The sequence below is a fragment of the Magnolia sinica genome, chromosome 8 (assembly GCF_029962835.1).
Source record: "Magnolia sinica isolate HGM2019 chromosome 8, MsV1, whole genome shotgun sequence".
Lineage (NCBI taxonomy): Eukaryota > Viridiplantae > Streptophyta > Magnoliopsida > Magnoliales > Magnoliaceae > Magnolia > Magnolia sinica.
Window position 1 is genome coordinate 20,578,555 of NC_080580.1, and position 25,940 is coordinate 20,604,494.

Sequence of the window (25,940 nt, forward strand, 5' to 3'; positions counted from 1 at the left end):
CCCAAACCTAAACCCAGTCCCGAACCCAATTTTTTAAACCTAAACCTTGACCTATTCTCATTTCCCTAAACCTATAACTATAACCTAAACCTAAACCTATAACTATAACCTAAACCTAAACCTATAACCTTAAGCCTAACATATAACCTGAACCTAAACCTAAACCTATAACCTAAACCTATTCTCAAATCCCTAAACCTAAACCTAAACCTATAACCTATACCTATTCTCAAATCCCAAAACCTATAACTATAACCTAAACCTAAACCTAAACCTATAAACTTAACCTAAACCTAAACCTATAACCTTAACCTATAACTATAATCTAAACCTATTCTCAAATGCCTAAAGCTAAACCTAAACCTATTCTTAAATCCCTAAACCTAAACCTACACTTAATCCTAATCTCAACTCCCTAGCCTAAACCTAAACCTAAACTTCAAAACCCAAACCTAAACCCGGTCCCGAACCCGAACCCGATTTCCTAAACCTAAACCTTGACCTATTCTCATTTCCCTAAACCTATAACTATAACCTAAACCTAAACCTATAACCTTAAGCCTAACATATAACCTGAACCTAAACCTAAACCTATTCTCAAATCCCTAAACCTAAACCTAAACCTATAACCTAAACATATTCTCAAATCTCAAAACCTATAACTATAACCTAAACCTAAACCTATAACCCATAACCTAACCTAAACCTAAACCTATAAACTAAACCTAAACCTTAACCTACAACTATAACCCAAACCTATTCTCAAATCCCTAAACCTAAACCAAAACCTATAACCTATACCTATTCTTAAATCCCAAAAGTTATAACCTAAACCTTAATGTATTCTCAAATGCTTAAACCTAAACCTACACTTAATCCTAATCTCAACTCCCTAGCCTAAACCTAAACCTAAACTTCAAAACCCAAACCTAAACCTAGTCCCGAACCCGAACCCAATTTCCTAAACCTAAGCCTTGACCTATTCTCAATTCCCTAAAGCTATAACCTATAACTTAACCTAAACCTATAACTATAACCCAAACCTATTCTCAAATCCCTAAACCTAAACCTAAACCTATAACCTATACCTATTCTCAAATCCCTAAACCTAAACCTACACTTAATCCTAATCTTAACTCCCTAGCCTAAACATAAACCTAAACTTGAAAACCCAAACCTAAACCCGGTCTCGAACCCGAACCCAATTTCCTAAACCTAAACCTTAGACCTATTCTCAATTCCCTAAAGTTATAACCTATTACCTAACCTAAACCTATAACTATAACCCAAACCTATTCTCAAATGCCTAAACCTAAACCTAAACCTAAACCTTAAACCTTAATGTATTCTCAAATCCTTAAACCTAAACCTACACCTAATCCTAATCTCAACTCCCTAGCCTAAACCTAAACCTAAACTTGAAAACCCAAACCTAAACCCGGGCCCGAACCCGAACCTGATTTCCTAAACCTAAACCTTGACCTATTCTCATTTTCCTAAAGCTATAACCTATAACCTAACCTAAACCTATAACTATAACCTAAACCTAAACCCATAACCTTAAACCTAACAGATAAACTGAACCTAAACCTAAACCTATAACCTAAACCTATTCTCAAATCCCTAAACCTAAACCTAAGCGTATAACCTAAACCTATTTTCAAATCCCAAAACCTATAACTATAACCTAAACCTAAACCTATAACCTATAAACTAACCTAAACCTAAACCTATAAACTTAACCTAAACCTAAACCTATAACCTTAACCTTAACATATAACCTTAACCTAAACCTATAAATATAACCCAAACCTATTCTCAAATCCCTAAACCTAAACCTAAACTCATAACCTAAACCTATTCTCAAATCCCAAAACCTATAACCTAAACCTGTATGTATTCTCAAATGCCCAAACCTAAACCTACACTTAATCCTAATCTCAACTCCCTAGCCTAAACCCAAACCTAAACTTCAAAACCCAAACATAAACCCGGTCCCGAACCCGATTTCCTAAACATAAACCTATAACTATAACCAATTCCCTAAAGCTATAACCTATAACTATAACCTAAACCTATACTTATAACATAAACCTATTCTCAAATCCCAAAACCTATAACTATAACTTATACCTATACCTATAACCTTAAGCTTAACATATAACCTTAACCTAAACCTATACCTATTCTCAAATCCCTAAACCTAAACCTAAACCGATAACCTAAACTTATTCTCAAATCCCTAAACCTAAACCTAAACCTTAATGTATTCTCAAATACTAAACCTAAACCTAAACCTAAACCTATAACCTATAACATATAATCTATAACCAAAACTCAAATCCCTAAACCTAAACCTACACCTAATCCTAATCTCAACTCCAATTCCCTAAACTTAAACCTAAACTTATACCTAGTCTCTATTCCCTAAAACTAAACATATAACCTAAACCTATAACCTAGCCTAATCTTAAAGTTATTTCCCTAAACTGACTTTAGTCATTTCATTGTAGACATGGATAAGAGTTGGATGCGAGCTAAGAACAGGTTTGGCCCAGAGTATAAGTAAGGGTTCAAGAGTTCATGGAATTTATGCAAAATCATGTAGATTCAAGGAATATGATTAGGTGTCCATGTCGAAAATGCAAGAACATGATATATAAAACTTTAGATAAAGTAGAGGATGATTTGTTCATAGTTGGGATTGACCAGGGTTACACTTGGTGGATCTATCATGGTGAAGATATGACCCATAGAGTTGAGCCCTCTAAAGTCCTTGCTGACCCAATTGTGCCGGATAACGAGGATGAAGACGTTGACAAAATGCAAGATATCATAGGGGATGTGTTCAGGGGAACAGCTGCGGATACTAATTTTGCAGCGACAAGCAGTAGCCAAGATATTCCTCCAATGGGTGATGTCGAAACAGAAAAGTTTAGTAGGTTGTTGAGGGATGCGCAACGTCCACTTTATCCGGGGTGTGAGAACTTCTCCAAGTTGAATTTTCTTACAAAGTTACTTCATTTGAAGACAATAAATCATTGGAGTAACAAATCATTTGACATGTTGCTTGAGTTGTTGAAAGAAGCATTACCGGATGGCGAGACATTGCCTAAGTCTCATTACAAGGCAAAATCTTTGATGCGAGACTTGAGCCTTGGTTATGAAATCATACATGCATGTATAAATGGTTGTTTATTATATCAGAAAAATCATGATAAGGCTGAAGAGTGTTAAGAATGTGGAGAGTCTAGGTGGAAGAACGAAAGAGCCAAGGGTAAGAAAATCCCGCGAAAGGTGTTAAGGTACTTCCCATTGAAACTTAGATTGCAAAGATTGTTTATGTCTCGTAAGACGGCTGAAGATATGAGGTGGCATAAGGAGAAAGGTGTTCATGATGGTAGTACACTGAGGCACCCTGCGGATGCTAAAGCCTGGCAAAATTTTAACAAGCAACATGGCTGGTTTGCAAAAGATTCTCGCAATGTTCGATTAGGCCTTGCAAGTGATGGTTTTAATCCATTTGGTAATATGAGTAGCTCGTACAGTATGTGGCCAGTGGTACTTATGCCCTACAATTTACCTCCTTAGTTGTGTATGAAGGAGTCGTTTTTCATGATGTCATTGCTTATTCCTAGACCTAGGTCACCTGGGAATGACATTAATGTGTATTTATGACCGTTAGTACACGAGTTAAACGAGTTGTGGAGTCAAGGTGTACAAACGTATAATACATTCGCAGGACAGACATTTCGATTGCATGCAGCGGTCTTGTGGACAATAAATGACTTTCCCGCATATGAAAATTTGTCTGGGTGGTGCACGAAGGGCAAGTTGGCTTGTCCTACATGTGGTATTGAGACTTGTTCATTATCATTGAAGCATGGTAGGAAAACATGTTATATGGGCCATCGTCGCTTCCTTCCGAGCGATCATAGTTGGTGTAGGAAGATGATGATCTTTGATGGCAAACAAGATCATAGGCCACCTCTAAAAGAGCTATCTGGAGAAGACGTGATGCAACAACTGAGTAACATTGGAGAGGTTAGATTTGGTAAGACATCGCACTTGAAGAAGAGGAAACGTACAGTATTGGACTATAACTAGAGAAAGAAGAGCATCTTTTTTGAGTTGCCCTATTGGAGTGATCTGAAATTGCGACACAGCTTGGATGTCATGCATATTGAGAAAAATATATGTGACAATGTCTTTGGAACATTGATGAACATAGAGAAGAAAATAAAATACAGTTTTAAGACTCGCTTGGATCTACAAGAAATGGGTTTAAGGAAAGAATTGCACTTGCAACCACATGGAAATTCGTATACTATACCAGCAGCCTACTACACGTTGACAAAACTAAAGAGAAAGCGTTTATGTGAATGGTTGAGATCGGTGAAGTTTCCCGATGGGTATGTGTCAAACATATCTCGGCGTGAAAATGTTACGGATTGTAAGGTAACAGGAATGAAAAGTCATGATTGTCACGTCCTTTTGCAACGCCTACTACCGGTTGCGATTCGTGAATTCTTGAGCAAGGATATCAGTGCGGTACTGATTGAGTTTGGGATATTCTTTAAGAATTTGTGTTCGAGATCGTCGAATGTAGATGTTATTAAACGACTGGAGAGGGACATTGTCGTAATCCTTTGCAAACTTGAAAGAATATTTTCACCGGCATTTTTCGATGTCATGGTACATCTAGCGATTCACTTACCGCAGGAGGCGAAGCTTGCAGGCCCAGTACAATATCGTTGGATGTATACAATCGAAAGGTGGTACCGATATGTTAAAATTTTTATTCATTCCATAAAGTACATATATCCATGTTTTCATACGTATAACATAGTGGTTTTGTGTATAGATACCTTCACACACTGAAACGATTTGTGAGGAATAAGGCACGACCAGAGGGGTTGATAGCTGAAGCGTACATTGTTCACTCCCCAAGTGCAGGGTTGTGATGTAGTAATAAACTCGGTAAGACCGAGGTCGAATCCACAGGGACTGATACCTGTACGTTATCTGAAACCAACTAGAACTAGAACTAGTCGAAGATGCGATCTAAAACAAATAGAATTTAGGAAATAGTTGCGGAATGATTATCTAAAACTTAAGTAACTCAGAGGAATGAAACTAGGGATTCAGAGGATCCACTTGTAGGGATCAGGGAGATCTTTTGCCTGCATCAGGAATTATGGAAATCAGACTGAACTTACTTGATTTGGTTTTCAAGAGGTGAAAGGTGTACGAATTAGAATGGATTCCATCATCTAACCATGCCTAGGAGACAAAGCAAACAACAGAATTAATCTAATTACCAATCAATCAACATGCCATGAAAGTTAGGCATAGTACCGTCATCCGACCATGCCCATGAGACGATGGTGAACAATAGGGCTTTCTGACTTCATAAACATGAAAAGGAGAAAAGGAACGTGCTCAAAGCTATCACAGACCCATTGTAATTTCAGTCACAATAGACCATTAACAACTACAAACATTCCCTTAACAATTAAACCATAATCAAGTTCAATTCACGATTAAATAGTTAACCCAGCAATCAGAGTCTCCCATCTCACTACAAGCTTCACCTCTTAGCCCTAGCTAAGAGGTTTAGCCCGTCATGATGCGGGCTAAATTCTAATTAAAAGAAAAAGAAGAAGAAGAAGAAGAAGAAGAAGAAGAAGAAAGAAAACAAGGAAGTAGAGTAAAGGAAGAAAAAAAACTTCTCTCTCTAGCTCTCAGACCGTGCACAGCAGCAGCAGCAGCCCCGTTTTCTTCCAAGCCGTGCCCAGCAGCAACTCCCCACGTCCCTGTCTTTCTCCCAAGCCGTGCACACCTCCAGCTGACCAACTCCCTCTCTCGTTCCAAACTAAACTGGCTCCCCTTTCTCTGCTCGTTCCCTTTTCCTCCCCACCGTCGATACCCCTCTCTCTCTCGATCACACGCTCCTTATAGAGCTGTCCTCCGGGAATCCTACCAGAAATAGGACGCGGAGCTACTCCTTACGCAGCCAGGACTGGTGGAGATCCGGAGTCCGCAAACAAGCCGGCTGGGAAGCTTGCTCTACGCAGCGTGCGAAGCAGGGATGGTTCCGGTTCGACGCTGGTGATGATGGGCCCCCATTATAGTATTTCTTTTGAACATCAGAGCCGTTTAATGTATTTGTAGGACCGATTTAGGCCATGAGCCAAAATCTGGAATGAATTCAAATCTTAGGTGGGCCACAATATCGATCAACGTGGAGTCCTTTCCTCCCATCTTCCAATCTTGCTGTTGTGCATGGTTGCAAAAGAACACCATGGTTCTTGTTGAAATCGTTCCTTGGACCCACTGGACAGCTCGGATCATCCATCTAGATGATCTTTGGGGGCCACAAGAATCCAACCCGAGCCCCTGTTTCTGATTTTCGTTTCTGCTTCGGATTCCACGGAAGTGCAATAATTAGTGGGGCCATTATGGAAATCTTCTAGAAAATCAGCTCCGTCCATTAGCTTCCTCATGAAAAACCGGTCAGTCCTGATCAGTTTTGGATCAAAACCCGTGGTAGCCCACCTGTCAGATCTTTCGACCGTCTAATCTGCGTTTACACGGTTGAGACGCCATTGTCGCTGGCATTTTGAAACTCTTCCACCTAGGCCTTAGTAATATGGACCTATCTGGTCTCATGGACGGTGCTGATTAGTCCTTAGAATCGTGCTGGCGGCCCACAATAGAGAACCGCAATCCCTGTTTCCCCCGCAGGAGAAAAATTCGAATTAGAGAGGGAGACTCGGTCAACTTGTTGCCGTGCACGGCGAGTGCACCTATGCTGTACATGTGCACTGCACATGTGTGTCCCACGCTGATGTTTGTGAGAAATCCGTTCCGTCCATCAGTTCTGTCAGCTCATTTAAACTGTTGAGACCAAGACTGGAGAATATCCAGATATCAGGTGGGCCCCACTTAAGGATTTAAGGGGCTGATCTGTCCGTTGGGCCACTTTCATAGTGATCCAGGGGCTGAAATTTTATGTGTACGGTTTATTTATGGTCCTCAAGCCACGTGTGAAGTTTCGAACTGATCAGATGGTGGGAACCCTATGATCTTGCATTTTGGGCACTTCTCAGGCCACTTGAGCTTCGATTCCTCGATTTCCGCGGACCCCTGGTGTATAATTTCGTCGCTCTTGGTCTTCTGGAGTCCGTCCCCTGCTTTAGTGTCATCAGATCGGTAAATCCATGCTTTTTAGTGTCCTTTCCCAGTCCAAGCTCATGAAGACGCCCTGCATCACAAATTCAATTAAATTAGGCTATTAAATGGTGTCCTGCGTGTAAATCTATGCAACAATTGGGTCTGATATGCAATATTTGACCCTCAACACAACCCCCAACCAGCATCTTGCTAGTCCCGAGCAAGGTATGCGAAAAATAAGTTGATAATTACAGGAAAATTTCTATGAACTCGAGTGATTTTGGAAAACAATCTAGATATTCAGAATTCAACAATTCATGAATGTTGGGCCTTACTCTCTCCTAGACTCAAGCACACGATAAACTTCATTCAAAGTATTAGTCCCTTAATTAGAAATAATCCTAAACATTGAGTTCCACAGATGTAAAGTGTAATCCCAACTTTCAACATTAATATTCAATTCTTTATTTCAGGATATCGTTGGTAATCAACAAGAGAATTCATAATAACCAAAGCTTGCCACAAATATCATCTTTTCATTCCTTCTTTTTTTTTTTTTTTTTTTTTTTTTTTTTTTTAAGACTAAAAACCAAGAAGGGGAATGAAGTCCACACTTATAGGGAGCAAACCTATAGTGAAGATTCTTTGCCTATCCTTTGTCAACGGTATCTCTTCCTTTTAATTGATCTTGACGGGCAATTGTTCCAGTTGGTTCCTTCTATGCTTACTGATCACCAAATTAACCCTTCAGTTTCAAACTGAAATCTTAATGTGTAAGCGAGATGTGACATGTGAAATCATGACTCAATCAATGTTTACAACTTCTAATCATGGATTAATAATTAAACTTAACTGTGAAATCTAACGAGCAACTGAATCCAAGAGCAGTAAATCACCAATATTCCATATCTTGTAATTCTAAATCAAAGATGGTCGTCCAATCACTTTGAATTCACTAGAAAGTCCAGAAAAAATTTAAAAATTTTCACAATTTTTGCTCAAGTAACCTAATCTCCCACCCCCATCTTAAAAGCTACATTGTCCTCAATGTAAAGGATAAGAGTATGGAATGCGCATAGGACAACAAAAGTAAAGAAAGAGTGAAGGGAAGATAGTACCTGGATGACGAATCGTGAGAGACTTTTCAAGAGATCGCAGCATGGAATCCGGTCAGCACGAGAGAGAAGGTAACATAAAAATAAAATCCTACCTATACCACTTTCGCAGGTGCTCTCGATTGCATTTAGCGCATGCAACAAGCCTTTAAACCCCTAGGTTACCCCTAGTGGACGAGTTGTCGTCTCGTGAGGGTTTGCGGCAATGCTACCCACAAACATTGAACTAATGAATGAGAAAAGTGAAAAAGCTGGGTTGCCTCCCAGGAGCGCTAAGTTTATGTCTTCAGCCAGACCAAAGCAACTACCATAATCCTATGAAAGCGATAAACCTACCTATACCTCCATCAGACTAGGAGATCAGTCCTGGTAAACAGGATCAGTCAGAGGCATGGACATGTCCTCTGAATCAAATTTCTCGACAAATGGCTTTAAACGATGTCCATTCACTTTAAACTCCTTGCCATTGTCGGGATCTCTTATCTCGACGGCCCCATGAGGATAAGCAGTAACAACAATGTAAGGGCCGGTCCAACGAGATCGAAGCTTACCCGGAAAAAGATGTAATCGAGAATTATACAAAAGGACTTTCTGGCCTGGCGTGAATGATTTTCGTAGAATATGTTGATCATGAAACGCCTTCATCCTGTCCTTGTAAATTCTCGAATTCTCGTATGCGTCGTTCCGGATTTCTTCAAGTTCATTTAGTTGAAGTTTGCGTAGCGAGCCAGCGTTGTCTAGATTGAAATTAAGATTTTTGATCGCCCAGTACGCTTTATGTTCCAGCTCCACAGGCAAGTGACAAGCTTTCCCATAGACAAGTCTAAAGGGAGACATTCCAATAGGAGTTTTAAAGGCAGTACGGTATGCCCATAAGGCATCGATCAATCGGATTGACCAATCCTTACGATCAGGGTTAACCGTTTTCTCCAAAATGTGTTTAATCTCCCTATTAGAAATCTCAGCTTGTCCACTTGTCTGTGGATGGTATGGGGTGCTCACCTTATGAGAGATACCGTATTTCTTCATTAAGCTCTCGAATGGTCTATTACAAAAGTGTGAGCCCCCATCACTAATGATGGCTCGAGGCGTTCCGAATCGAGAAAGGATGTTTTCTTTTAGGAATTTAATGACCGTGTGATGGTCATTCTTTCGACACGGAATCGCTTCGACCCATTTAGTGACATAATCCACGGCGAGCAAAATGTACAGATTTCCAAACGATTGGGGGAATGGTCCCATGAAATCGATACCCCGACAATCAAATGCTTCAATGATAAGGATGGGATTCAAAGGCATCATATTTCGACGGGACAATGCTCCCAATTTCTGACAACGCTCACAAGCTTTGCAAAACTCATGAGTGCCCCTAAACATAGTGGGCCAAGAAAAGCCACACTGGAGAATCTTGGCCGTGGTCTTTTTAGCGAGAAAAGTGACCACCACAGGCCTCTGAGTGAGAAAAGGAGATGGCGCGATGCTCATCGTCCGGTACACATCTCCTTAGAATTTAGTGTAGGCAATATTTAAATAAGTAAGGATCATCCAGAAAAGTTGCGCACCTCGGTAAAAATTTCTTCTTATCTTGCGCGGTCCCATTGTGTCGGTATGGCACCTGTAGCAAGATAATTAGCAATATCTGAACCAAGGTGAATGGGAGACTACAAACAACTGTTCATCAGGGAACATGTCATTGATATGGGTCGCCTCAAGGGAATCAGAGGTATTAAGGCGAGAAAGGTGATCGGCCACTACGTTCTCTACTCCCTTTTTATCTTTAATTTCCAAATCAAATTCTTGGAGTAGAAGGATCCATCTTATCAAGCGGGGCTTAGAATCATTCTTAGAAAGAAGATACTTCAGTGCCGCATGATCTGTATAGATAATGATCTTGGATCCGATCAGGTAGGACCTAAATTTGTCCAAGGCGAACACTACGGCTAAGAGTTCCTTTTCCGTAGTCGAGTAGTTCACTTGGGCAGGATTTAGAGTCCTACTTGCGTAGTGAATGACGTAGGGCTTCTTATCTTTTCTCTGGCCTAGGACCGCCCCAAGAGCATAATCGAGCGTCGCACATAAGCTCAAAAGGAAGGTTCCAGTCGGGTGGCTGCATAATAGGTGCAGTGGTTAATGTGCCTTTAAGCTTGGTGAAAGCTTCCTGGCATTGCTCAGTCCACTCGTACGGAACATCCTTTTGAAGAAGATTACATAATGGACGAGAGAGGAGACTAAAGTCCTTTATGAATCGCCTGTAAAACCCTGCGTGTCCTAAGAAGGACCGCACGTCTCTGATGTTCTTGGGTGGAGGTAGGTTAGAGATAAGATCGATTTTTGCCTTATCTACCTCGATTCCTTTGGACGAGATGATATGCCCAAGGACAATTCCCTTCTGAACCATGAAATGGCACTTCTCCCAATTAAGTACCAAGTTCTTTTCTTCACATCTTTTCAGCACACATTTAAGACTTTCCAAGCACTTGCTGAAAGATGGACCGTAAACAGAGAAATCGTCCATGAAGACCTCTAGATATTGCCCTACCATATCAGAAAAGATACTAAGCATACATCGCTGAAAGGTGGCAGGGGCATTACATAGTCCGAATGGCATCCTTCGATAGGCAAAGGTGCCGTAGGGACATGTAAATGTGGTCTTTTCCTGGTCTTCAGGGGCTATCTCTATCTGGTTGTAGCCCGAATACCCGTCAAGGAAACTGTAATAGGAATGACCAGCTAACCTTTCCAGGATCTGATCAATGAATGGTAAAGGGAAGTGGTCTTTCCTCGTGACGGTATTCAACTTCCTGTAGTCAATGCACATTCTCCAACCAGTAGTGACTCTAGTTGGCACGAGTTCATTATTAGCATTGGCTACGATGGTGATTCCGGACTTCTTAGGAACCACTTGAGTTGGACTCACCCATTGACTATCAGATATAGGGTATATAATACCCACATCCAATAGTTTAAGAACTTCGGCCTTAACCACTTCCTTCATGTTGGGATTTAGTCTACGTTGTGGTTGCCGAGCGGTTTTTGCATTATCCTCAAGATATATGTGGTGAGTACAAATCGAGGGATCGATTCCTTTGAGGTCCGCTATCGTCCATCCCAGGGCTCCTTTATGCTCAATGAGAGTAGATATAAGCATACTCTCCTGTTCTTTCTCCAGGTGGGCAGAGATCACCACCGGGTATGTCTCATCTTGACCCAAATATGCATATTTCAAATCAGCGGGCAAAGGTTTTAGGTCAAGCTTCGGCGGCTTGAGGTTAGACGGTAGAGGCACTACATCAGTTTGTGGTAATTCTTCAAATTGTGGCCTCCATCGGTTAACTTCAAGTACCGGTGCAGTATCAAGCAAGGCGCACGTCTCCCTAATCATGTCATCATCAAAATCATGGGAGTGGGCCAGGCACGTCTCTAGATGGTCGGAGGATAAGGTCAGAGGTATCGTATCTTCCACGAAAGAGTCAATCATGTTAATGTCGTGGAAATCGTCATCATCCTCTGAGTTGCTGCCGTTATTAAAAAAAATGTTTGACTCCAATGTCAAATTTCCAAAAGACATAGTCATGATACCATTCCTACAATTGATAATTGCATTTGATGTGGCAAGGAATGGGCGACCAAGAATGACAGGGATCTGAGTGCTCATGTTATTGATGGGTTCAGTGTCCAGGATGATAAAGTCTACAGGGTAGTAAAATCTATCAACTTGGACCAACACATCCTCAATTATCCCTCTTGGTACACGAACAGAGCGATCAGCAAGTTGTAGTGTGGTTAGGGTGGGTTTTAATTCACCCAAACCTAACTGTTTGTATACCGAGTAGGGAATCAAGTTGACGCTCGCTCCTAAGTCAAGAAGTGCGTGATCAATTCGATGGTTCCCGATTACACATGATATGGTTGGGCTACCGGGATCCTTGAATTTCTGCGGCACGTCTTGCTTCAGGATGGCACTCACTTTCTCAGTCAAGAAGATTTTCTTTTGAATAATTTTCCGTCGCTTGGTCGTGCATAAGTCTTTTAGGAATTTGGCATATGAAGGTATCTGTTTAACGACATCAAGCAGAGGAATGTTGACTTTCACCTGTTTCAACACCTCTAGGATATCCTGAGAGTTAGAGAGAGGTTTTGGTGAAACCAACCGTTGGGGGAATGGAGCAACTGGCTTCTCTAGAAGTTCCGGTTCCACATTTTGTGGGACATCACTGGATCCATCATTATTGTCCTCTTTTGGTTCTTGAGGCTTTTCGGGCCTAACCGGAAGAGTTTTATCAATGATCTTCCCACTCCTAAGAGTGGTGATGGATTTAGCATGTCCCATCTGATTTGAAGAGCTGGGATCATTATTCTCGTACTGCGGTTTAGGATTGGGGAGAGGTTGTGCAGGAAGCATCCCCTTTTCTATAACCGTCATACGAGAATCTATCTTTTGCATAAAATCTGTAATTCCCCGCATTGCCTGAGCCAGCTCTTGTATGGGATTTTGAACCGGTTCCTCTTGAGGTTTCACTTGATTTGGATTTTGATTGAAGAAACCTGGAGGAGTCGCCATTTGTCCATTCCTCCAACTAAAGTTTGGATGATTTTTCCAGCCAGGATTGTATGTGTTGGAGTTAGGTCCAGTAAAAGGTCTTTGATAGTTATTTACGGCATTGGCTTGTTCATTCAACACTCCTCGAAAGGCAGGTATTGTAGGACAGTTTTCAGTTGTGTGAATGTTGCAATCACAGATGCCGCAAACAATTTCATTGACCTTATCCTTCTTTCCTTCCATGGCCTCGACTTTCCTTATGAGCGTAGTCACCTTACACTTGAGATCATCCTCTTCTTTCAAGAGATATAATCCACCTTTTTCCTTTAATTGAGTCGGCCTAGACGTGGTGTTCGACTTTGGGTAATAGTCCCAAGATTGTGTTTTTCAGCCAGTCGAGGTAGTCCCATACCTCGTCGATATCTTTATTAATGAACTCTCCATTACACATTGTCTCGACCATTTGGCGCATGGAAGATGTCAGTCCATCATAGAAAAAATTTGTAATGCGCCACGTTTCAAATCCGTGTTGTGGGCATGAACTGACCAAATCTTTGAACCTTTCCCAACACTGAAAGAATGTTTCATCTTCCTTTTGGGCAAAGTTCATGATCGCTTTTCTGAGGGTAATCGTTTTATGATGTGGGAAGAATTTTTTATGAATTCCCTCTGCATGTCGTTCCATGTGCCAATGGATCTAGGACGCAGTGAATGTAACCACGTCTTAGCTTTCTCTTTTAAGGAAAAAGGAAAGAGTTTCAGCCTAATTGTATCCTCAGATATATTAGGAAAACATAATGTAGCTATTATCTCATCGAACTCTTTCAAATGTAAATATGGACTTTCAGATTCAAGTCCATGGAATTTGGGAAGGAGTTGGATAACTCCTGGCTTGATGTCCATTTGTCCTGTGTTTTCAGGAAAAATCATGCATGAGGGCATACTCACTCCCGCCGGTTGTAGATAATCTCGTAAAGTACGAGGCGGGGGTGCCTGTTGCACCTCATTCTCATCTTGGGTATCCTCCACCCTGGGTGGAAGTAGAGGAGATTGGTCTTCAGCCATAACTTCAGTTAACTCAGGGGATTTCGAGCGGTGTCTAATCCTGCGATGGATAGTCAACCCCTCAACCACTCCTCCTTCAGTCAAGAGACGTCGAGTGTCGTCACGGGCCCACTTGGGCATGAAAAACACTCGCAGCCCTCGATTAAAAACCTAATCCTAAGAAAGGAAAAGAAAATCTAGAAAGAGAGAGTTGGAAAGAAATTACCAAATTGGAGTCCTAAGTTAAAAACCTGCAAAATAACACAAAAATAAGTTAGATTCTAAAAAGAAAAATAGCAGTAAATTAATTTCTAAAAGAAGGAATTCTTAAAAGAAAGTGGAGATTTCTAAAATAAATTAGGAAAGATCTAAACTAAAAAGTAGATTATTAAAAGAGAACTGAAAGATAGGAAGTAGGGAAAGAGCTTACCAAATTAGAAATTTCTATCTTAAAGGCCTACAAAATAGGAAGGTTAGTTTCTAAACAAAAATCCTAAAAATAAATGAGGAAACAAATTAGATTTAAAAAGAGTTAAAAATAGAAAGTGAAAAACAAAAGAGAAAAGTTTCGAAAATTAGAAGATTTTTCTAGAAAGGGAAATAACTACCCTAGTTTCTAAAAATAAACTGCTTCCTAAAAATAGAAAAAAAAACACTAGAATTAAAATTTTCAAAATTTAAACCCTAATTCTAAAAGGTAGAAAGAGAGATTAGGAAGGAATTACCAGTTTAGAAGTTATTTCAGGATCCTACAAAACAGGAAAACCGGTTAAGTTCTAAAAATAGAATAAAATAAAATAAAAACTTCTATCCTAAAGTAAGTAAAATCCTAATCTTAACTTAGTTCTAAAACTAATTAATTTCAGAAAAACGTAACCGTCAGTCCCCGGCAACGGCGCCAAAAACTTGTTCACTCCCCAAGTATAGGGTTGTGATGTAGTAATAAACTCGGTAAGACCGAGGTCGAATCCACAGGGACTGAAACTTGTGTTATCTGAAACCAACTAGAACTAGAACTAGTCGAAGATGCGATCTAAAACAAATAGAATTTAGGAAATAGTTGCGGAATGATTATCTAAAACTTAAGTAACTCAGAGGAATGAAACTAGGGATTCAGAGGATCCACTTGTAGGGATCAGGGAGATCTTTTGCCTGCATCAGGAATTATGGAAATCAGACTGAACTTACTTGATTTGGTTTTCAAGAGGTGAAAGGTGTACGAATTAGAATGGATTCCATCATCTAACCATGCCTAGGAGACAAAGCAAACAACAGAATTAATCTAATTACCAATCAATCAACATGCCATGAAAGTTAGGCATAGTACCGTCATCCGACCATGCCCATGAGACGATGGTGAACAATAGGGCTTTCTGACTTCATAAACATGAAAAGGAGAAAAGGAACGTGCTCAAAGCTATCACAGACCCATTGTAATTTCAGTCACAATAGACCATTAACAACTACAAACATTCCCTTAACAATTAAACCATAATCAAGTTCAATTCACGATTAAATAGTTAACCCAGCAATCAGAGTCTCCCATCTCACTACAAGCTTCACCTCTTAGCCCTAGCTAAGAGGTTTAGCCCGTCATGATGCGGGCTAAATTCTAATTAAAAGAAAAAGAAGAAGAAGAAGAAGAAGAAGAAGAAGAAGAAAGAAAACAAGGAAGTAGAGTAAAGGAAGAAAAAAACTTCTCTCTCTAGCTCTCAGACCGTGCACAGCAGCAGCAGCAGCCCCGTTTTCTTCCAAGCCGTGCCCAGCAGCAACTCCCCACGTCCCTGTCTTTCTCCCAAGCCGTGCACACCTCCAGCTGACCAACTCCCTCTCTCGTTCCAAACTAAACTGGCTCCCCTTTCTCTGCTCGTTCCCTTTTCCTCCCCACCGTCGATACCCCTCTCTCTCTCGATCACACGCTCCTTATAGAGCTGTCCTCCGGGAATCCTACCAGAAATAGGACGCGGAGCTACTCCTTACGCAGCCAGGACTGGTGGAGATCCGGAGTCCGCAAACAAGCCGGCTGGGAAGCTTGCTCTACGCAGCGTGCGAAGCAGGGATGGTTCCGGTTCGACGCTGGTGATGATGGGCCCCCATTATAGTATTTCTTTTGAACATCAGAGCCGTTTAATGTATTTGTAGGACCGATTTAGGCCATGAGCCAAAATCTGGAATGAATTCAAATCTTAGGTGGGCCACAATATCGATCAACGTGGAGTCCTTTCCTCCCATCTTCCAATCTTGCTGTTGTGCATGGTTGCAAAAGAACACCATGGTTCTTGTTGAAATCGTTCCTTGGACCCACTGGACAGCTCGGATCATCCATCTAGATGATCTTTGGGGGCCACAAGAATCCAACCCGAGCCCCTGTTTCTGATTTTCGTTTCTGCTTCGGATTCCACGGAAGTGCAATAATTAGTGGGGCCATTATGGAAATCTTCTAGAAAATCAGCTCCGTCCATTAGCTTCCTCATGAAAAACCGGTCAGTCCTGATCAGTTTTGGATCAAAACCCGTGGTAGCCCACCTGTCAGATCTTTCGACCGTCTAATCTGCGTTTACACGGTTGAGACGCCATTGTCGCTGGCATTTTGAAACTCTTCCACCTAGGCCTTAGTAATATGGACCTATCTGGTCTCATGGACGGTGCTGATTAGTCCTTAGAATCGTGCTGGCGGCCCACAATAGAGAACCGCAATCCCTGTTTCCCCCGCAGGAGAAAAATTCGAATTAGAGAGGGAGACTCGGTCAACTTGTTGCCGTGCACGGCGAGTGCACCTATGCTGTACATGTGCACTGCACATGTGTGTCCGATGTTTTTGAGAAATCCGCTCCATCTATCCGTTTTGTCAGCTCATTTAAACAGTTGAGACCAAAAACGGAGAATATCCAGATATCAGGTGGGCCCCACTTAAGGATTTAAGGGGCTGATCTGTCCGTTGGGCCACTTTCATAGTGATCCAGGGGCTGAAATTTTATGTGTACGGTTTATTTATGGTCCTCAAGCCACGTGTGAAGTTTCGAACTGATCAGATGGTGGGAACCCTATGATCTTGCATTTTGGGCACTTCTCAGGCCACTTGAGCTTCGATTCCTCGATTTCCGCGGACCCCTGGTGTATAATTTCGTCGCTCTTGGTCTTCTGGAGTCCGTCCCCTGCTTTAGTGTCATCAGATCGGTAAATCCATGCTTTTTAGTGTCCTTTCCCAGTCCCAGCTCATGAAGACGCCCTGCATCACAAATTCAATTAAATTAGGCTATTAAATGGTGTCCTGCGTGTAAATCTATGCAACAATTGGGTCTGATATGCAATATTTGACCCTCAACATACATTTATAATGAGTGCCTTACATTTTGCTCTATGTATCTTTATGGCATAGAGACTAGATTCAACCGAGAAGATCGGAATGCCGATGAAGGGTGGGAGCATGAACAAGGACCCATATCTGTATTTGCACATAACGTTCGTCCTTTAGGATCCCCGACGTTTCAGGATATGGACCTTGGGGATCTAGCAAAGGCGCGGTGGTATGTGTTGCATAATTGTGAAGAAATAGAGTCGTACTTGGAGTAAGTCTTCCTTCGATTATTATTTTCTCTACATACGATGATCTTAATGTTCCTTGTTGATGACGTGCCATTTATGTGTAGTGAACACATAGACGAGATGAAGTCTAAATTTTTCACAAATTATGATCGAATGCATCAGGATCATTTTCCAGAATGGTTCGCCAACTATGTAAGATTTCACATTGTATCTCACCACACTTAGCATTTTCGTTGTATTGTACATTATTTCAACTTATGAAAATCTCTAAACAATTATATTCTGTACATGATAATAGATGAAGACGTTGCACACAAGCAACTCTGCGGATGCGTCTGATGCATTATACTCACTGGCATGTGGCCCTGATAGACATGTATCTAGATATACAGGTTGTATTGTAAACGGGATTCGATTCTACACCGAAGAACGTGAGAAGTACAAGACCACACAAAATAGTGAGGTGGTTGTGAAGGGAACAAATGAGGAGGATGAAATTGACTTTTATGGCATTTTGACAGATATTATTGAGTTGAGTTATTGTATGAGAAAGCGGGTGTACTTATTTAGATGTGATTGGTGGGACATTGGAAATAAGAAGTTGGGAATACAGACTGACAACTACTTTACGAGCGTAAATTTATCTCGGAAGTGGTTTAAGGACGACCCATTTGTCCTCGCCAGCCAAGCCGAACAAGTATTTTATCTCGCTGATACCAAGTTAGGCGGCTCTTGGCACGTGGTGCAGAAAATAAAGCCTACGAACGTATTTGACGTTCCCATACCAGAAGTTGAAGATAGCGAGGATAGGAGAAATGACACGTTTATGGTTGAAGAAGCATATCAAGAAGACATGCCATCTAGGGATACAGGGACTGATTCAAGTGTTGATATTGATGTAGTGTAATTAGATAGAGATGATGTGCTACCTGATCATGTTGATGCCTCAATAATACGTGATATTGTTACAGATGATAGCGGTTTCATTGATGACGACGTTCCGGACAATGAGGATGAAATACTGATCAATGATAGTGATGGTGAAGAAATAGCTCTAAGCGATAGTGATACAGACGACGATTATTAAATGGACACATGATTTACATGTCATTTTTCAATTCGAATAATTTATATATTCTATGTATACGTGAAAATTACAAGTCATGATTAATTCTTTTTATTGACTTGTTTATAATCCACATTTGCAGTTGAGTCAATTTCTGATCATGTCCTCCTTAAACCGGAGCGTAGAAGAATCACGCAACATACTTCATCAGCTGTTGCAGATGGATGTTTCGGTCCTATCTTCTTCTGGTAGGGCCATAGAGATACCCGGTCTGGTCGATGAGTGAAGAGTGGAATATATCGAGGATGACTTAGATGAAGATTATGCTATCTCAAAGAAATTTCAGGGCTGATGGAGATATATAACCGCGGGAAACGAGATATGGAAGATGCGACTCTGTTCTTGCACATCTGAATGGAGTCCCAAGAGACCAGATATCTCCTATTGTGACTGGCATATTGGCTGTAAATATGTCGAGTGCTTTGTACGAAATGACATATGCTTCTGAAGTATACGATAGCTTACGCAGGGAGTACTTCGAAATGTGTGTATTTAATATAGAATGACAATGTATAATGGAATTTTCAATGATTATAAATTAAAGTTTACAGTTTTATTATATTCTTCTTGCATTATAGTGTAATGATCTAATCATATTTTAATCATCTCTCTAAGTATAAACACATGCATTGTACCGTCAACACTACTTGTACAATATTTTAGTATATTCCACTTATATTGACATTGTTTAAATTTATAAGTTTGTAGCTCGCACATATTCAGTGATGGCACCAGGTGGGAGAGTACATCGTTCGTGCACTGGATCTACCCCTTCTACTTGTGAAGTGACGGAGCCAGCATCACCGTCACATGTTGCATCACAGGCGTCTGATTCCTCAGTCGCGCATACACCGGGCACTACATGTAAGTCTAGGCGTATATTTCTTTTAATGATTTCTGTTTATGTTTAAACTTACATATTTCTTTTGCAACAGCGTCGTCGACCAGCCGACGAGGACGTGAACCCACACGTGGGTTGCTTTTAGAGCGACTTACGCGTGAGGGTAGGGTGACGGTAGAGTTCCCACAGGACTACATTAGACCTGTTGGGAACAATGCCATGTTGTTTACGTCGGAGGTCGGTGTCTTATGCCGATCTCTGATCCCCCAACCATCACCCATTGGGCAGACGTAACAGATGATGTGTGGCAGCTCATCCGTCAGCGCCTTCAGGTAAATTTTAGTAAATTAAAATTTATTTTATGAAAGTTGATTTACAGTTAAGTTATTTTCTTAATAAGTTTATTATCTTAATCTATTATTTACGAAACTGCAGAATAAATTTGACTTGGATTTGAGTGTTCTGCACATCTCCCATGCTGTCGACGACATGATGGAGCGGTTCAAGGATTACCGCAATAAGTTACACCGGCAATACAAGCGGTGCATGAGCCACGAGGAGGCCGTACAGTCTGCACCGCTGCACGTGACCGATGAGGATTGGCGGATACTCTGCGATATGTTTTCGTCTGATTCTTTTCAGGTAATATTTATATATTTATGATATCTTAATGTAATAATTAAATTCACAATTAATAACAATGTATTATGGATAACGTGTTCAGAAGAGGAGCAAAATAAATTCTGACAATAGAGGAAAGTTAGAAGTGAACCACGTAGCTGGTTCAAAGTCATTTGTACGACTTCGTTACGACATGGTAAGAAAGTACTGGTAATTATTACGTTTATATATTCTTTCCATGCATTTATATAAATTCTATTGTCTTTTCGATTGCGCAGCGAGATTCCATCACTGGCCAGGAGCCCAAACCAGTAGACTTTTACAAAGGGACTCACTGTCGGCAGGCGACAGGATCTTGGATACATCCTAGAGCCAGCGAGATTTGGGTAAAGATCCTTACATTGTAAAATTTATTTGCATTAAATTATAATAATGTCATTTATTATGAAAATTCATATGTTTTCATTACAGGAGGAGATGAACACCTTACGCAGTCAGCCCACTCCCGATGGCACTCAACGGAGTGAGCCAGAGATCCTGAGTCAGGTGCTTGGTACCCGTTCTGGATATGTGCGTGGGTTTGGCCATGGTGCCAAGCTCATGGCACCCGCTAGAGCTGCCTCCAGCCGATCCATCGTCGTTGGCGACAACGCCGTATGCCGAGCTGATACTGCAGAGAGAAAGGTTCAGCAGCTACGGGTCGTCGTCGATGACATTAAAGATCAGCTGGACAGACAGAGGGACGAGCAGGTGAGGCAAAGGGAGGAGCAGGAGACGAGGATGGAGGAGGAGCTGGCGAGGCAGAGGGAGGAGTAGGAGAGGAGGATGGACGATCAGCTGGCAAGGCAGAGGGAGGAACAAGAGAGGAGGATGGAGGAGATGCGGGTGGAGCATGAGCGACGGATGACGGAGATGTTTCAGCTTTTTTTGGCAACGGATATTTGCGTCACTAAAAGTAATGAATTTTAGCAGCGAAAATTTTTGTTGCTAAAAAAGTCTTTATATGTTTTTTGTGACGAAAATATTTGTCGCCAAAAACTGAATAATACTTTTAGTAGCGAAAATTTTTGCTGCTAAAAGTCTTGTACAGTTTTTTTGGCGACGAAATTTTTCGTCACTAAAAGTAACGAATTTTTAGCGGCGAAAATTTTCGCTGCTAAAAGTCTCGTACAGTTTTTTTAGCGACGAAACGTTTCGTCGCTAAAAGTCTTGCTTTAGTGACGATTTCATTTTTTCACCGTTAAATTGCATGCACGTCGGTCTTTTAGCGACGAAGTTGGCGACGAAAATTTTCATCGCTAAATGTTTTTAGCTACGAAAATCTGACTTTTAGCGACGAAAATTGTCATCACTAAAAGTGGTATTTTTTGTAGTGCCATTTATGTGTAAGCCTACTTTTGTTTTCCTTTCTCATAAAACTCACTTTGATTAAGTGATCTTTACCATCTAAATGAACTATCATTATAAAATAAAGGATTTTCTCATACAACTGCCTATCTTTTAGGCTATTTTCGAATAAACACTTGCTTTTAAAATATTTCTATCAAAGCGCTTCAAGTAATTTGCACCGTGTTAGGGTTGTATATGATTTCTTTTGATCCGTATTTTTCAAAATGACAGCACTGCTCTCATTCTTTCTCATTCCAGAAAGCCTCTTTTAATTCCTTCCCATTTGGTAAAAGGGTACGGATAGTCTGTTTCGAAGGCACAGGAAATTTTAGTTCGTGTTTCTCACCATTGCCGATGACTCCCACTGACTAAATTAAAATTCCATGGACTTCTCTTTCCCAAATAGACTGCTTACTACATAACATAACTTTTAATCTTTTAATGTGAGGAAATTTCTAAGTCTCCCTATGATTTTTGTGTTAGATCTATACCGTCTATTAAAATTTTCTTATAATTCTAGAGAATGAGCCCAAAAATGAGGTGCATCCAAAGTTCAAGTGGATCACACCACAAAAAGCAGTGAGGATTGAACAAACTACCGTTAAAAGTTTCCTAAAGCCAACCATGAGGCTTATTTTCCATTTGACATGTTCATAAGATCACACATACCGAATGAAGTTAAAAGACAAATATCAGCTTGATCAAAGCCTTATGTAACCTCAAGAAGTTTTCAACAGTAGCATCAATTCCTACCATCTACAATGGTGGTCCATTTTAGCTTTGGATCTGCATTGTTTTTTGTTTAGTATCCTAAAATGATCTGAAAAAAAAAAAAAAAAATAGATGGATGGTGCAAAACTAAGAAATACATCATCGTAGGGCTCATGTAAATTTGACACCTCAAGAAATTTAGGTGCTTGCTGTGTGTGGTTGGGGTGTCAATGGGCTGGGCTCCGCCTGTAAAATTAAAATTTTGAATAAGGTCAGCCTGACAGCTAAGCCCGAAACAGTTCAAAATCCGGGTCTAGACCAACCACGCCCGGCCAGTTGAAAGCCTTGTGTACTGCAGGGGAGCGGATTCGGTGAGACCTAGCCTCACCCAAGACAGTACAGCCCTTACGGTGGGGCCACCTTGATCTGTGTATTCTGTATCCATTATGTCCATCCATTTTTTCAGATCATTTTAGAGCATGGTACCAAAAATTAAGAAGATTCAATTATCAGGTGGACCATAATCCAGGAAACAGTGGTGATTGAACACACTATCATTAAAAACTTCTTTGGGATCACCTTAATGTTTACTTAGTTTTTATTTGCCATCCAATCCGTTGATAAGTTCATGATACTGGATGAACAGAAAAAACAAATATCAGCTTAATCCAAAACTTTTGTAGCTCATTCATATTCAATCACCAATGTTTCCTATAGTATGGTCCACCTGATAATTGGATCTGCTTCATTTTTTTTAATAATTCCATAAAATGATTTAGAAAAACTGAATGGAGGAATGGATACGGAATACACACGTTAAGGTGGGCACTGCAGTTAAGGGCCGCACCGTCTACCTCATCTGCTTCCATGGTGCAGCACAGTCCCGGAGAAGAAAGTTGGAAGCGTTGACATGTAGAACTTTTATGGGTCCTATCATGATCTGTGTGTTTTATCCATGTCATCCATCCATTTTGGCAGCTCATTTTAGGGCACTAGCCTAAAAATGAGGCAGACCCAAACCACAGATCGACTACACCAAATGAAACAGTGGGGATTGGGCGCTTACTGTTAAAAACTTTTTTAGGCCACATAAGTTTTGGATCAAGCTGATATTTGTGATTTCCCGTCATGCATGTCTATGTGACCTTATCAACAGGTTAGATGGGAAATAAACATTACATTAGGTTGTAGGAAGTTTTTAATGGTGAGCATTCAATCAATAATGTTTTCCTATGATGTGGTCCACCTGATATTTGGATCTGCCTCATTTTCAGCCTCATGACCCAAAATGAGCTGCCAAAACGGATGGCATGGATAAAACCTGTACATTATGGTGGGACCATAGAGCTTTAACACTAGCTAGATGGCTAGTGTTGGGGTCATTAGTCAAACCACGATCCATCAACTTGATCCGAACATCTATGCCTAGCATGATTCTACACCCGCCAAAATTCCTCGGGTCCACCCATGTTTATCAGGGCCATATCCAACCTATTGATAAGGCCATACAAACATGGACAAAGGGAAGACAAACTGAGCTAGAGATCACCAGTGTTTCCTATAGTGGGGTCCACCAATGCTTCAGATCTGCCTCTTTTTTGGGTTCATCAGGTTATGGAAAGTTATAGTGGAGAAGGTTTGCCTATGAATTGGTAGGATAATAATTATAATGGTACAAATGATAAAAGACAAGTAATTACCATGACTTTCCATAACCTCAGAATGTCATGACAAAGCTGTAGTTTCCATGAGGTTTATCTCATGTGGAGATAAAGAAAAGACAGATTTTGTTTTTATTACTATTACTTCATATCAAAGGGAAAAGTAAATGACCAGTTAGCCTTATTACAAAGTTGGGTTGCAACTCAAGCAGGATGGGTTGGATTGAGGGTCAAAAAGAGGAGCCAACCTGGAACCCAACCAGACCTGAATTTCAACCTGAGGTGCCCAACCTGAATTCCTCTATGCTATCCCTAAACCAAGCCAACCCCAATCGACCAAACCTGACCTAAATACATGTGATTATTCCCATCCCGGCCTAACCTGCTCTGAATTTTCTCAACCTGAACCCAACCCAATTTCAAATCTGATAACCCTGACAACCCGACCCAACCTTTGGTTGGGTTAGTTGACCTGTACCCAAATTGCAGCCCTGCTACAAAGTGATTAACAAACGTTGAGTTTAAAGAACAATGATCACCTACAATCCATTTCCATGTGATCCTCAAATAACCCAACCCGTGCCGACATGTCACCTGTGTAGGACATCCGAGCCATGCATAAGGTGCACTGGGTGCCACTTAGAAAATCACCCAGCAACACAAAAGGCCTACTCATCAAGCAGGAGAACCTTAGGATTGCAGGGGCTCCATTCAACCCCTAGTGACAAGAAATTGCTTTATGGACATTCGATAGGATTTGCCTCATTGAATATGTTGTTTGGACGGTATATTTGACCTAATCTGGTAGGGCATACCTATACATCCTCCTCTTTCCATGGGTCTCCATCCAACCCTCTCAAAACGTGCCTCATTGTAGATAGACCTACTACAATTTCTCTAGATTGAAGGTTTAGCCATCAGTGGACATGGATTGCTTGCAACCCGTGCCACATGGAAGTTAGTCAGAAGCTACATGGGCCTACTGTGATGCTTGTGATATTCATCAGTTTTTCAACTCAAAAAATAAGACCGATCCAAAACTCAAGTGAGCCACATAGGAAACAACAGGGATTGAACACCCCAATGTTGAAACACTCTTGGAGCTATGGAAGTTTTTGAATCAAGTTAATATTTTTATGATTCCGGTTCATCTTAGTAGAAATAACCTCATGATCAGTTAGATGACATATATATAAACATCACGGTCAATGCCTTAAAAGTTTCAATGATAGGCATTTCCCTCCCCACTTTTTTCTATGGAGTGGTATTTGAGTTTTAGATCTGCCTCATTTTTGGGCTCATGTGCCAGCATGAGTCGGCAAAACAGATGAATTGAGTGGATTTCTCACAAACATCACGGTGAACTCCACTTAACATCCGAATGCAGAAACTCATGCAATCCAATCCTGCAATGGGTGGAACATTGAGTAGTAGGAACTGGTCCAAATTGAAAAAACAAATGTCCACCGGTTATATTTTAAAATCTTCCAATTGACCTGATCATACGGCTATTTTTCTTCTAAGTGGGGCTAATGTGGACTATCTCATCTAACTTCTATGCATGCCACTCACAATCATTGTTCTTTTAGATGAATTTATGTAGTGGCAGTGGTCAGCTTTCCCAACGTAGGATACAGGTTGCATGAAAAACTCTGAAAAAGGAAAAAGTTGGCTAGGTTGGTTAAGGTACCTACTCCGACTTGGCTTTCTTTTACCTGATGAAGACAACTTAAATGCGCTCAAAATCAACCCGGACTATCAGGTGCATCACCCCTTGCTTGGCCTTGACCCTAAAAATTAGACTTACTAATAATCGGGTAGGCCACCTAATAAAATGATGAATAAAAACTTCTAAATTCATGCAGTAAGGCCAGCCTGAATTTTCTTATGCCGTCATTTTAGGTAATTCTTCTATACCATAGGCCAAATTAGATGACTGAATTAGGTGGCACATAAAGGATAAAATTAATTATAGGTGTTCATTCCTAACTTTTTCATGTGGTGTGGCCTACTTGAGTTTTGGATGACAATAATTTTTAGATGTATAATGTTTTTTTTTTCTTTCTTTCTTTGTGTTTTTTTTTTTTTTTTTTTTTTTGAAAAGAGGGTTCATGCCACTGAAATCCATTCAACAAGATCCCACTTTGTGGTTCAACTATGACTTGAACCT

The 25,940-nt window shown here is 40.7% G+C and overlaps 1 protein-coding gene and 1 non-coding gene across 2 annotated transcripts; both read left to right on the top strand.

The window, feature by feature from the left end:
• Positions 1-13,352: 13,352 nt before the first annotated feature.
• LOC131254664 (small nucleolar RNA R71) lies at positions 13,353-13,459 on the top strand. Its single transcript, XR_009175786.1, has one exon. It is a non-coding gene; the product is annotated as a small nucleolar RNA R71 (small nucleolar RNA).
• Positions 13,460-19,969: 6,510 nt separating this feature from the next.
• LOC131254161 (uncharacterized) lies at positions 19,970-21,770 on the top strand. The gene is made up of 5 exons (XM_058255164.1): positions 19,970-20,030; positions 20,113-20,205; positions 20,288-20,395; positions 20,481-20,759; positions 21,630-21,770. Exons 1-5 carry the CDS (start codon positions 20,007-20,009, stop codon positions 21,768-21,770), a joined length of 645 nt encoding a protein of 214 aa, XP_058111147.1. The 5' UTR covers positions 19,970-20,006.
• Positions 21,771-25,940: the final 4,170 nt, after the last annotated feature.

Coding starts and splice junctions, on each gene's coding strand:
- LOC131254161 (XM_058255164.1), top strand. CDS start 20,007: ATGTTTTCGTCTGATTCTTTTCAG. Junction 20,031..20,112: donor TTTCGTCTGATTCTTTTCAG/GTAATATTTATA, acceptor TAACGTGTTCAG/AAGAGGAGCAAAATAAATTC. Junction 20,396..20,480: donor CTAGAGCCAGCGAGATTTGG/GTAAAGATCCTT, acceptor TTTTCATTACAG/GAGGAGATGAACACCTTACG.